The sequence below is a fragment of the Pan troglodytes genome, chromosome 6, assembly GCF_028858775.2.
Source record: "Pan troglodytes isolate AG18354 chromosome 6, NHGRI_mPanTro3-v2.0_pri, whole genome shotgun sequence".
Taxonomy (NCBI): domain Eukaryota; kingdom Metazoa; phylum Chordata; class Mammalia; order Primates; family Hominidae; genus Pan; species Pan troglodytes.
Genome location: NC_072404.2, coordinates 136,659,415 through 136,672,722, shown reverse-complemented (window position 1 = coordinate 136,672,722; position 13,308 = coordinate 136,659,415). Strand labels below are relative to the sequence as shown.

The window sequence follows — 13,308 nt, the reverse complement described above, 5'->3', positions numbered from 1 at the left end:
ATGTTCATCAAGGATATTGGTCTAAAATTCTCTTTTTTTGTTGTGTCTCTGCCAGGCTTTGGTATCAGGATGATGCTGGCCTCATAAAATGAGTTAGGGAGGATTCCCTTTTTTTCTATTGATTGGAATAATTTCAGAAGGAATGGTACCAGCTCCTCCTTGTACCTCGGGTAGAATTTGGCTGTGAATCCATCTGGTCTTGGACTTTTTTTGGTTGGTAAGCTATTAATTATTGCCTCAATTTCAGATTCTGTTTTTGGTCTATTCAGAGATTCAACTTCTTCCTGGTTTAGTCTTGGGAGGGTGTATGTGTTGAGGAATTTATCCATTTCTTCTAGATTTTCTAGTTTATTTGCATAGAGGTGTTTATAGTATTCTCTGATGGTAGTTTGTATTTCTGTGGGATCGATGGTGATATCCCGTTTGTCATTTTTTATTGCATCTATTTGACTCTTCTTTCTTTTCTTATTAGTCTTGCTAGCGGTCTATCAATTTTGTTGATCTTTTCAAAAAACCAGCTCCTGGATTCACTGATTTTTTGAAGGGTTTTTTTGTATCTCTATTTCCTTCAGTTCTGCTCTGATCTTAGTTATTTCTTGCCTTCTGATAGCTTTTGAATGTGTTTGCTCTTGCTTCTCTAGTTCTTTTAATTGTGATGTTGGGGTGTCAATTTTAGATCTTTCCTGCTTTCTCTTGTGGGCATTTAGTGCTACAAATTTCCCTCTACACACTGCGTTGAATGTGTCCCAGAGATTCTGGTATGTTGTGTCCTTGTTCTCGTTGGTTTCAAAGAACATCTTTATTTCTGCCTTCATTTCGTTATATACCCAGTAGTCATTCAGGAGCAGGTTGTTCAGTTTCCATGTAGTTTAGCAGTTTTGAGTGAGTTTCTTAATCCTGAGTTCTAGTTTGATTGCAGTGTGGTCTGAGAGACAGTTTGTTATAATTTCTGTTCTTTTACATTTGCTGAGGAGTGCTTTACTTCCAACTATGTGGTCAATTTTGGAATAGGTGTGGTGTGGTGCTGAAAAGAACGTATATTCTGTTGATTTGGGGTGGAGAGTTCTGTAGACGTCTATTAGTTCTGCTTGGTGCAGAGCTGAGTTCAATTCCTGGATATCCTTGTTAACTTTCTGTCTTGTTGATATGTCTAATGTTGACATTGGGGTGTTAAATTCTCCCATTATTATTGTGTGGGAGTCTAAGTCTCTTTGTAGGTCACTAAGGACTTGCTTTATGAATCTGGGTACTCCTGTATTGGGTGCATATATATTCAGGATAGTTAGTTCTTCTTGTTGAATTGATCCCTTTACCATTATGTAATGGCCTTCTTGTGGTAGCAGGTGCTGATCTTGTAATTCCATGTTCAGCACTCCCTTAAGGACCTCTTGTAATGCTGGTGGTCTATTTGAAACAAATTCCCTCAGTGTTTGCTTATCTGAGAATGATTTTATTTCACCTTCACTTATAAAGTTTATTTTAGTGGGATATAAAATTATTGGTTGGAATTTCTTTTCTTTAAAGATGCTAGAAATAGGCCCCTAATCTCTGGCTTGTAAGGTTTCTGCTGAAAGGTCTGCTGCCAGCCTAATGGGGTTCCCTCTGTATGAGACTTGACCCTTCTCTCTAGCAAGCTGCCTTTAAAATTTTTTCTTTTATATTGATCTTGGTGAATCTGATGAGTATGTTCTTTGGGGATGGTCATTTCATATAGCATATAGCTGGAGTTCTCCATATTTTTTGAATGTGCATGTTAACCTCTTTTGTGAGATTAGGGAAATTTTCATGAACTATATCATCAAATGTATTTTCTAAGTTGTCTATTATCTCTCCCCTCTCAGGAATGCCAATGAGTTGCAGATTTGTTCTGTTTATATAATCTCATATTTCTTGGAGTTTTTGTTTAATTTTTTCAAGTACTTTTTCTTTATTCTTGTTTGAGTTGATTCAAAGAACCCGTTTTTGAGTTTGGAGAGTCTTTCCTCAGCCTGGTCTATTCTGCTGCTAATACTTCTGATTGTATTATGAAATTCTTACAGTGAATTTTTTCAAGTCTAGAAGTTAAATTTGAATCTTTCTTAAAATGGCTATTTCATCTTTGAACTCTTGAATCATTTTATGGATTTCTTGGATTGAGTTTCAACTTTCTATTGAATCTTGATGAGTTTCTTTGACATCCATATTCTGAATTCTATGTCTATCATTTCAGTCATTTTATACTGATTAAGAAACATGGCTGAGAAGCTAGTGGACTCATTTGGAGGTAAGAGGACACTCTAGTTTTTAAATTGCCAGAATTCTTGGGCTGATTCTTTTTTATTTGGGAGAGTTAGTGTTCCTTTAAATGTGGTGTGAGTTGAGTATAGTCACTTGGCTTTATTTCTGGATGTTTTCAAAGGGCAAGGCTCTGTACGGCATTTTTATTTGTGGCTTAATGCTTTCTTTCTTTCTTTCTTTTTTTGTTTGTTTGTTTCACAGGGTGCTGCTATATCAGCAAAATCTTTTTGGTGTGGCAGTTTGGGCTATGATCCAGTAGATGGCACATAAAAGTAATATGTGTTAGGCCCTTACTCAGCCACAGGGCTCCTCTGTATTTATTCAAGTTTGCAGCCATGCTCTGTAGTATGGTGGGGAGAGAGGTGACCTCCTCTCATTAGTCCTGCTCCTACACCTTTGGGGAGCCCCCTTTAATCACTGGTACTGTGTCTGCATTTCTTTTGTTAGGTGATCCAAGCTGTGGGGCTCCCTGAACAGAGGCTCCGGCAAGGAGATAGGCCACATTCTTTCCAGGCTGGTCCTGTGGAGGGAGGCATGGCTTGCTCCTGTTCCAGCCCATGAAACCACACATGTCATCCCTCATAGTGCTCTGAGAATGTGGGTTTGTTTCCCACTTGAGTGCTGGCCACATATCCTGGCTCAGCACTCTTGAGCTGCACACTGCAGCCTTGGGCACCAGGATCAGCTAGTGGCTCTATCCTTTGAACCCTTGGAGTTAGGTTTCAGGTGCGCTAGGGGATCTAAAGTGCTCCCAGGCCATCAGGAACATAATCAGGTGGAGCAAAGCATCCAGCTGTGCAGTGGAGGCTGCTGTGCACATGCTCCTGCAGAGAAGCCAGGCAGGGTGGGCAGGAGGGTCTGCAGAACAGATATGCCCCAGTCCCATGGGGAAGTTGGCCCTATTTTCTTCTGGCTAAGCAGTAGGCTGGGGCTAAAACTTCTTGGAGGGAGATAGGGAACCTTGGGGGATGGGTGCCTATAGCCAGAGATGGGTTCCGCCAGAAATGTGTTGTGCACTAAGGCCCCTGTTTCTGCACTGGCTCAGGTACCATCTATGTCTACTCTCTGGACAGATTCCCCTGTCAGCTCAAATGTCCGTGGGGTATGTTGGGTCCCCTGTAGCCAGGAATCCAGAAGTCCACAGCAAGTGTGGGTAGTCCCACAGTTCCTTCACTCATCTATTCCCCGGGACCCATTCAGGGCTGGGAACTAGCCCCAGTGTTTGGGTACCCTGGACAGGGTTACCAGCCTCCTCCCTCCTCAGCCTTAGTATCTGCGTTGCCATCTGCTTTTGGCGTTTTCTCTCCAAAGATCTGTCCAAATGTTGGTTTACTTGAAACCTTGATCTCTCTCAGGCATTTCTTGGCTATGTCACTGGCCCTCTTGTTCACCTTTTGTTCTACTATTGTCTTGAAACTCTTAATAAATTTTGAACACAGGATCCTGTATTTTTATTTTGCACCCTGCCCCCTCCCACTCCTCTCCCCCTATCAAATTACTCTTAACTGTTTGTTACTTCAAGAAATTCTCTATGCATGTAAACATGTTTGTAGGTATGCGTTGGTTTTTACATCAACGGGATTATTCTGGATATAGTCTATCATTGCTTTGCCTCCTCAATTATGCATGTTGGAATTTTCCCATTACACAGCCTCTGCCTCCCTAGCATCTATTTTTTATTACCCCTAGAGAGCCTCCATGCTGCTGCGGCATGGCCTTTCTAATGCTGGTTGTGCCACTTCTCTGTTAAAAATGGATAATGCTTGCCTTTTGCATATAGAATAAATTAGCATCTTGATAAATACATCAGTCTATGTAGACCTATTGGCAGTGTGTTGGCAAATTTGAATTTCTGAGCATGCAAGTTCTGAAGAACACCTACAAACTAGGAGAGTCACAAAGATAAGCCCTTTTGCTGTGCAGCGAGCTAACTGGTCTTCTGAAGTCTCATTTAAGCACGGACTTTTATTTTCAAACTTTGCAATACCCTCTCTCATTAACAGGTATGAACAATGATCTTTTTTTTTTAACCACTACTTTGTAGAGTCATTAATAATCAGCCTAGAAATTAGTAAAGATAATGTTGTGGGCTGAAAGTTTATGTTTCCTCCAAATTCATATGTTGAAACACTAATCTCCAATGTGATGCTATTAGGAGGTAGAGGTCTCTGGGAGGTCATTATGTTTAGATAAGGTCATAATGATAGAGGCTTCATGATGGGATTAGTTTCCTTATAAGAAGAGTCAGGGACTAAAACTCTTTCTCTCTCTTTGCTGTGTGATGACAAAGCAAGAAGGCAGTCAACAGAAGCCAGGAAGAGGGCTATCCCAAGAACCTGACCATACTGACACCTTGATCTAGGACTCCGTAGCCTCCAGAACTGTGAGAAATAAGTGTCTGGTGTTTAAGCCACCCAGTCTATTGCATGTTATAGCAGCTCAAGCTAAGACAAACAGGGAAGAGGGCCTTTAGCTTTTTACAAAGTTGATTAATCTACCACAGAGGGTTATTTTACAGATGAAGAAAATGAGCCTGAGAAACAAGACGTGTCGTGTCCAAAACCGTAGGATTTAGTGATGAACTTAAATGAATATCTACTGCTTTTCAGGTTAATAGACTGTGACAGTTTCTTGGAATTTTTCTGAACACTCTAAATTCTGAGGTCAGAATGGTATTCTGAGCTTAGAGAAGTCTGGCTGTGTGGCAACAGCTATTGTCATTGCTCCCAGTGCAACATTTATAGGATATGGAGGCTGGATTATCCAAGTTGATGGTTTAAAATGCCTGTGGAGGGCTGGGCATGGTGGCTCACACCTGTAATCCCAGCACTTAGGGAGGCCGAGGCGGGTGGATCACTTGAGGTCAGGGGTTCGAGACCAGCCCTGGCCAACATAGTGAAACCCCGTCTCTACTATAAATACAAAAAATTAGCCAGGCGTGGTGGCAGGCGCCTGTAATCCCAGCTACTCGGGAGGCTGAGGCAGGAGACGCGCTTGAACCTAGGAGGTGGAGGTTGCATTGAGCTGAGATCACGCCATTGCACTCCAGCCTGGGTGACAGTGCGAGACAAAAAAAAAAAAAAATGCCTGTGGAGTAGCCACACCCATACATGTATGATCATCAGTGAATTACTCAATCTCTCTGAGCTTTACTTATCTTAAGCAGAAAAAAGATATGATAATATCTACCTTAGCTGCGATTAGGAATAAATACACTTTTAATTTATTCATTTACTTGATAAATATTTATTAAGTTACTATTCTGTGTCAAAAATTATGCTCAACAATGAGATTATGGCGGTGGATTAAACACATTCCCTGCCCTTTTGAAGCTTACAGTCTGGTGGGATTTAAAGTGTAACAAAGTTAGCAAGAAACACAGTTTCTTGCACAAAATCAATGCTCAATTAATAACACTGCAACATAAGTTTCTAAATGATTTTCTTCCCTTTTTTTTTTAAAAAAAGGAACTAACACTACTGATTGATCTTTAGAGACATTCTCAATCATGAAAATTGGAACATTTATATTGAAATCACCATGAAGAAGATGTCCATCTTTCTGTCCTGCCCCTCACCTCCTGTTATTCTTCTTTAACTATTTGCTAGTAAATTGGCATACCTTCTGCCCAGGCCTTTTTTTCTATGTGTTTTAATAGAGCTTTGTGAAAATCAGCTTTTGAAATCAGTCTTGCTCATGTGTGAGAGCTTACAAACTGTATAAGGAAATGTCCATCTAATAAAAAGCACTTTGAAAATTGGGTTAAGGATTACTTACTTGATGTTAACCAAGCATCTCAGTCTATGTGCCCATTGTGCATATCCGAGAGTTCTGCCAGACTCTACCTAGTCAGAGCATGCCTAGCAAGAAGACACTGCATGTCCCAGAAATCAGCTTAGAAGCCTCACTAAAGGAAAAATCAGCCTAGTGAGGTCCATGTGAGACCTGCCCAGGAATATGAAAGAAGATCAGTAAGGTTAGTGCGTAAAAACAATCCCATGCACTTGGAAAGCTCTAGAAGTGAGTCTCACATGCAGGACCTTTTGATTTCCTGTGCTGAGCTGCAGATGTCTGTTTTCACAGCAGTGCCTGCCAGAGCTGCAGTTGACAAGGCCAGCTGCTCTCAACTGCCAACTGTCAGTTGACGTGGCAAGCTCCTACCAATTTGTGCTGAGAAAACAGCATGGAATCGGGTCAGCATAGGACAAGACTTTAATATCCTCCATCTGTCAAACAGAGTTACTTGGAGGAAACTGAACATTTGGAGCGGGAATTGTTCAGGCTATTCTATGATAACATCTATACATGATTCAAAAAGCCATATTGCTTTCAGTTAGTTTTCCTCTGCTGTGAGACAGCAGGAATTGGTCTAGTAGATACAACTATACGATTTTTAGTACTTCAGGTGGCATACATTAAAGTCTTCCCCCACTAGATCCAGAACCTACCTTCCTTCCTCCCAGGCACTGCTGGAGTTGAGGCTTAGTTAGGACACCATATTGGCAGTTGTGGGGCTGCCAGGTTATTTCTCTCCAGTCACACGTCCTGTTGTCCGAACAACTAAGGCAAGGCACAATCCACTGGCCTGGAATAGATGGCAAAACTTTCTTTGGTTCTGTTTCTGCTGGTGAAGTTTGTAAGTAACTTTAAAATTCAGCTATGGCACACCATTTCAGAAATTATAGTAAGACCATCCTTATCCTTTAAATCTAGTGGAATAATGAAGGCATGGCTTCCTGCCAACCAAATAGAATAGCAACATTAAGTAATGTTCTGAAATAACACATTTCATGCTAAAATCAAGTATGAGCTCTGTTCCATGAAACCTTATACTTATTAAAAATCTAAGTATTACTCAATCATTACCTATTTTTAAACAGTACATTGAACACTTCAGTAAGACCAAAGCATTAATAGACTGGGAGCCCCCCAAATTGGCAGTTAGCCTCAAATATTTATTAGCCTAACACATGCATAGGTTCTCCGTCCATAAGTATAATAGATCTATTCCCTGCTCTCAAGGGATTTAAGATATAAGAGAACTACTTCAGTATGATGATAATTTATTATTTTGAAGATTAGTTATTTTTCTTTGATTTGATTGATGGCCTTTTTCGTGTGAATGTCTTCACCCTTTCTAGCTGTTGCCTGAATTTCTTCATCTGTTAGATGAGGTGTGTACAGTTCTTCTCACATGATTGGTGTAAGGATTGCAAATGTATTTAAGACACATTTGCAATATTGTATTCATCTTTTGTTACTAACAGAGTTCAGGTAGAAAGTAGGTCCCAAGCTTTAGCAAATGTTTATAAAATAAATGAATATTCTCTATGCATTTAAGATCTTTCCTGTTTTATTGATAAAACAACATTCATGCAAAACACTTCAGCTTTTAGTGTGAGTGGATACATTAATAATGTGGTAGAAAAATATATTTTTTTTGTTTTTTTTCCTTGTTCATCTTTTCAGGAATTGAGTGTGAACATAGCACATCATATGAACAAATATGGAGTCATTATTTCTCTCCTTGTTGGAGAACATATGCAATTATGTCTCTGATAATCACTCTCCTTACCCCAAATATCTTGCTTATGTTACTAGTATATGTTTACCCTTCAAAACTGCGGAGCTAAATATCACCCAGATAGTTCTTGAGTTAGAAAGGAAAAAACTTTAAAACTTTGTCCATTCTGGCTTTGATTAGTGGTATTGCTAATAATGGTATCTGGTGTTATATTAATTTTAGGGGAAAGGATTTCTGTTCTTAGGAGATGAATATAGTGCATTTTATATTCATGACTTCAGGGATGTTAGAATTGTGAATGTGTTTGTGTATGTGGAAATAGTTATTAATATAAAATATGAAAGATGATATAGTTTATGGCTCTTACTGATTGACCACAGAAAGAGAAAGAAATGTAGGTATATTAAGAGAGAGAAACTGGAAGAGATAAAAGAAAATCGGAGGGAAAGGAGATGAGAAAAGTATGAACTCCAGGAAAGGAAAGAAAATATACAATAACTTTGAGGGGTACAATGTCAACTGGAAGAGAAATACCAAATTTTCAAAAGGAATGCAGAGTCATTTGTTCTTCTTACCACAATTTTTTTCTTTTCTTTGATTTTTACATGTAATGAGGATTCCAGAAAACTGCTTTATTAAATGTCTATCTACTAAATACTTTCTATGCAATTTCAGGAATGATAAATTAACCTTTATGTCTCCATATACATATGACTCTCCAGAAGGATTTAAGTTTAATACATTAAGTATATACTCTGTTGAAGTGTTAGGCATTATTGGTGTTAAAATATCATAATAATTTTTCAAAAATAGTTGACATTTTTCAGTACCTCCCAAATGCTAGGAATATTCTAAAAACTTTAATTTATCAACATATTTAAACATCAACAACCCTGTTATCATCTCCTTAACCAGGGCTCAGGAACTTGTCTGAGATCCTCTAGTTAGTAAGTAGTAGAACTAGGATTTGAGCAGGGCACTCAGCTCCAGAGTCCATGCTCTTAACTATAATGCTAAACCTCAAAAATTTATACTCAGGTTAGAAGATTATAATTTATACGTAATATAGAATAACTATAGCATAAAAACAAGTAATGCATAATGGAGTAAAAATATCTGTGTGGTAAAGAGTTGGGGCTTTGGAGAGCATGCACACCTGGGCTCTATCTCCAACTGGCCCTGCGGACCTCAACATTGACTACATATTAGAATCACTTGGAAAGCTTTTAAAAATTCCCACACCCAGATTGTACCCCAGACATTGAATCAGAATCAATGGGGATGGGGCTCAGAAATCAGTACTTTTTAATGCTTCTTTGGTGATTCCAATATGCTGCCAAGGATAAAACTCACTGTTTAAATTAGACAAATTACTTAATCTTTTCATGATTAAATTTACTTCTCCACAAGGAAAATATGTATAACACCTGCCATAGTGCCTGATTACCTAATAGTCAACATATATATTTTATGTATTTTCCCACCTCTACTCTCAGTGAGCCACAATTGTTCCAAATAGAGAAAGAGTCATGGAGGTCAGAGTTTTCTGGAAGGGTCCATGAAGCAGATAATATGTGAACAGGCCTTTAGGGACAGATAAGATTTGAAGACCTAGAAGGAGTGGTACTTTAGGTACAGTGAAGAGATGGGCCTGACAGGAGTGAGCCTGAAGAACTGACTGCATATCTTGGAGAAAACGAGGGTCTGCTATGTGAAAGATGTTTCTAAAGTTTCTGGTTGTAGAGAATGGCCGTAATGCTAAAAGAAACAACAGAAAATTTAGGAGAGATGCTGGTTTTTGAATGGCAAAATAAAGATTATCTTCCTCAAAAGTGCTTATTTTTCCATCCAATTCTGTTTTATAATTTCTTTTTCATTCAGAATATATCTTGCTTTCTAATTCTAATTCTGTTCTGGCAAGCATGGTTTGTCATTAATAACCAACCTCCTCCACATCTTTGATATAGACACAGCCTAAAGCTTAATCTTTGTTGATGTATTTCTCAAGCAAACCTCCTTAGATAAATGGTAGTCTTTCCTTCACAGAGGTTCACATTGAGTGGCTGTGTAGCATCACGTTGGATGGAGTCAGAAGAGGCCTTAGAGTGTGTCCTTTCTCCCTCCCCTCCCCGTCACTTTTTTTTTTTTTTTTTTTTTTTTTAACAGAAGAGGCAATCTGAGGCCCAAAGAGTTAAATAACAGAAGTGGGATCATGCTGTTAATGACAGGGCAGGCCCAGAACTGAGGCCTCTGAGTCTTCAATTTGCCTATCCTTTTATCATATTAGGCTAGGTCACCACAAAATAATCAGCGGAAAATGAAATACAGCCCCACATCCTCTTTGGTAGCACTTATAGGAAAACTCACAAACTGATTGTTATAATGAATTTATTTTAAAAAGCTGAATTTACTTAGCGAGCTCCTGTGTTGACAGAGACTATGTTTAAGCAAAGATTGTTAATTTTCTTTCTAATAGGATAATGATATGTTGAGGGCATAAATGTGTTTCTGCTAATGGGATTCTATTTAATAATCTTTCGAAGGGCTGTTTTCATCAGATCTCAGAATCTCAGAGCATATGCATCCTACCCTTACTCCAGACACTGTACCCCTCAACCTTGCTGACAGCTAATTTTGTACAAACTGAGGCCCACTTTGGCCACTTGCTGCCAAGGATGAAGAAACAAGTGGCTAATTGCGTGCACAAAGATTCAAATGTGGGTGCAATTAGTTTGTGGACAAGAAATCGCATGCACATAAAAAGGAAGCCTGATTGGGTCTCTGAAAACTTGGCCCCAGTGGTTCATACTACTCTATATTTATACAGCCATAATTCTGCATTTTTGCATTGGTTAACAATTCCTTTTATTTATTGTGAGTTAAATACTGCTTGAAATAGGCATCTGTATAACATCTGCAAAACTGGTGCTCTTGACATTTTAAATAATACCAGCTCTTTACTAAAATTGTCCAAAAAAGTACCATAAATTCTATGTTATATATTTGAACACTGAATGAATCAAAGCTGTGATTTCTGAAGTAAAGTGTGACATATGTTTTAGGAAACAACATTCTGAGGAATGAAATTGTCTTTTAGGAGAAGTCATTTGACTTATAATTATAGCTCTATATTTAATGCAAGTTAGATTTCAGCCATTTCAGTGAATCAGATTGAATGATACAACGGAGGAAAAAAGTTCAACTCTGATTTAGGGTTGAGGTGAGATAGGAAATCATGTAAATGTTGGCACTAATTCCTGACTCTGTAATGTTATATAATACAAAGCATTTTTTTAAGAAGACAAAAACATCTATATTTTCAATATTAGTGTTAAAGTATAAGTTGTCATAATTCCTTGCTAAAATAAGGTAGGATAAATTTTTAAAAATTGTTTACATATCATAAAATGCAATCTGAAATATTTTCCTTAAAGTTAATTCTCATTCAATGACCACTGTAGAAATTTTTATTTTTCCTAATTAGAATTTTTTCTTTCTTAAGCAACAGATTTAATTCTAGGTTGTATCTTACAGTTAAACTATTTCCTAAAAAATAGAAATCAATTTAAGAATTAAAAAAATACAGTCATTCAAAAGTTTAATGGCTGATGTTATTGAAAATGGTATATTGAGATCAATACATAGGCAAAGTGAAAAAAAAAAAAGATCCAGTTTTGCCAAATAGCTGTAATGTGCTTTTAAAATAAGATGTTCAAACCAGTCTATCTTTGGCCATTAAAACTAAATCCAGAGCTCCTAAATCAACTTTCTCCCAATTTTGTCCACTATAACAACTTCTTTCAATAGGAGGGAATCCTGCTACTAAGGAAGGAAATCATCTCTAGCAGCAAGTGATACATTCTTGCAGACTGCTATCCTGACCTCACTTGTTAAGTTTTTGAGTCTTTGGGCCTTTTGGAGCTTGAGGATGGAGCAGTTGGTTGTCGTGATTGTGCCCTGGCTGCTCATAGTCTTCTGTGGATGGGAGGGAGGTTGGATCTTGGTTTTAGTTCAGCAATCATTTTAAAATCTTATATTAGACATTGGAAGATGGATAAGGGACAATCTCTTCTCTAGAGAAGCCTATAATATAGGTAAGCCATCAGTAAAAACATATTGCTCGTGCACCCTTGATGTATTAATGAGTACACTGTAATATATATATATATAATATATATTCCTATATTTATATATTTTATCAATTATAAAACATAAAAAGAAAAATGATCAGGTAAAATATAAATGCATAATCTTTACTGGCTTCACCCTATGAATGGCCCTGTGCCACTTCCTCCTCTTCGTAAGGAACATCATTTCATTTTGGAGACTAAGTGAGAAACATGTAAATACTTAACATAATATGGTAAGAGCTGTTGTAGAGATGTGCCCAGGATGCACTGGGAAGAAGCTAAGCTGGGAATCTGGTGGTGAAAAAAGGCTTCCCGGAGAGGACTTCCAGCATCAGAAGCTGGGCAAAGATGGGAAGAGGACTTGTAGGTACAGGGAACAGTGTGGACAAAAACCTGAAGTTCTAAAGGGGCACCGTCAACATAAAGAGAGGCAAAGAGGCTGGGAGGAGGCTGGAAATATAGAAATGGGCCAGATTATGGAGGCTTCAAATTTTCAGGCTAAGGAGCGTGCACTTGATTTGTGAGTCAATTTGGGGCCTTCTCTAAGGAGGCCTAGCTCCTTAAGTACCAGAAGGCCACTGTTCTATGGCGGCCTCACCCACAATGTCCAGGCACAAAGCCCAACATAAGTTAGCGTACATTTAGCAAACAGAACAAGCTGCCACTTCTTGAAGAATCCCAGTAATGTACCTTGAACTTTTTGTTGAAGAACTTTTGTCTTTGTCCAGTAGGAGGAATACAACTGTTTTATGATTTCTCATAAATTGTCATCTGATAAAAAATATTTAACTGGACATATCAGTGTGTCCTTTGTATGGAAGAATATATATCTCATTTAGCAGAGAATCACAAATCACACCACCTGACACACCATAATGGGTAAATCCCTCTCTATTCCCTGACTGTAATTTATTATTTAGAACACATGTTCAAGAATGGTGACATGCCCACGTTTGTTAACTGTGCATGCCAAATTGCAATTTGTCCTGCCCATTTGGGAAACTCATTTCCCATTCAAGCTGTGGTGTGAAGTTCATGGCAAGGGTAGAAAAGCTCCTGAGTGTTTTTTCAGACTTTTTAGAGGAAGGGAGACTTGGGGTCAGGAGGACAGAGCAGTAACCAGGAAACTTGGAGAAGATGCTCTCTGTTCCTCTAACGGCTTTGAAGGCATTTTTAGTCCCAACTTTGGCTTGACCCCAACATCTCCACTGAAAGAAGATTGCTGGGGAAGGAGAGAAATAGGGAATGTTGAGAGTGGCACCAAAGATGTATCTCATTCCAGTTCTGCTCAGTGCTTAGGCAGGATTTAACACAGTAATTAAATTTGATGTCACAATTTTCTTGCCTCTATAAATGACCGATACATGAGGGATACTA

The 13,308-nt window shown here is 38.4% G+C and overlaps 1 protein-coding gene across 6 annotated transcripts in view; it reads right to left on the bottom strand.

Moving 5' to 3' along the window:
• CPED1 (cadherin like and PC-esterase domain containing 1) overlaps window positions 1-13,308 on the bottom strand; it is a 315,315-nt gene that overhangs the window by 51,423 nt on the left and 250,584 nt on the right. For 5 of the 6 annotated variants that reach the window (XM_016945383.4, XM_016945388.3, XM_063815551.1 and 2 more), the window contains one exon: window positions 6,726-6,862. In XM_016945383.4, the coding sequence (XP_016800872.2) occupies window positions 6,726-6,862 (137 nt within the window). Of the gene's footprint in view, window positions 1-6,054; window positions 6,223-6,725; window positions 6,863-13,308 lie in introns of all 6 variants that reach the window. The other variant, XR_010158959.1, reaches the window with a different exon arrangement.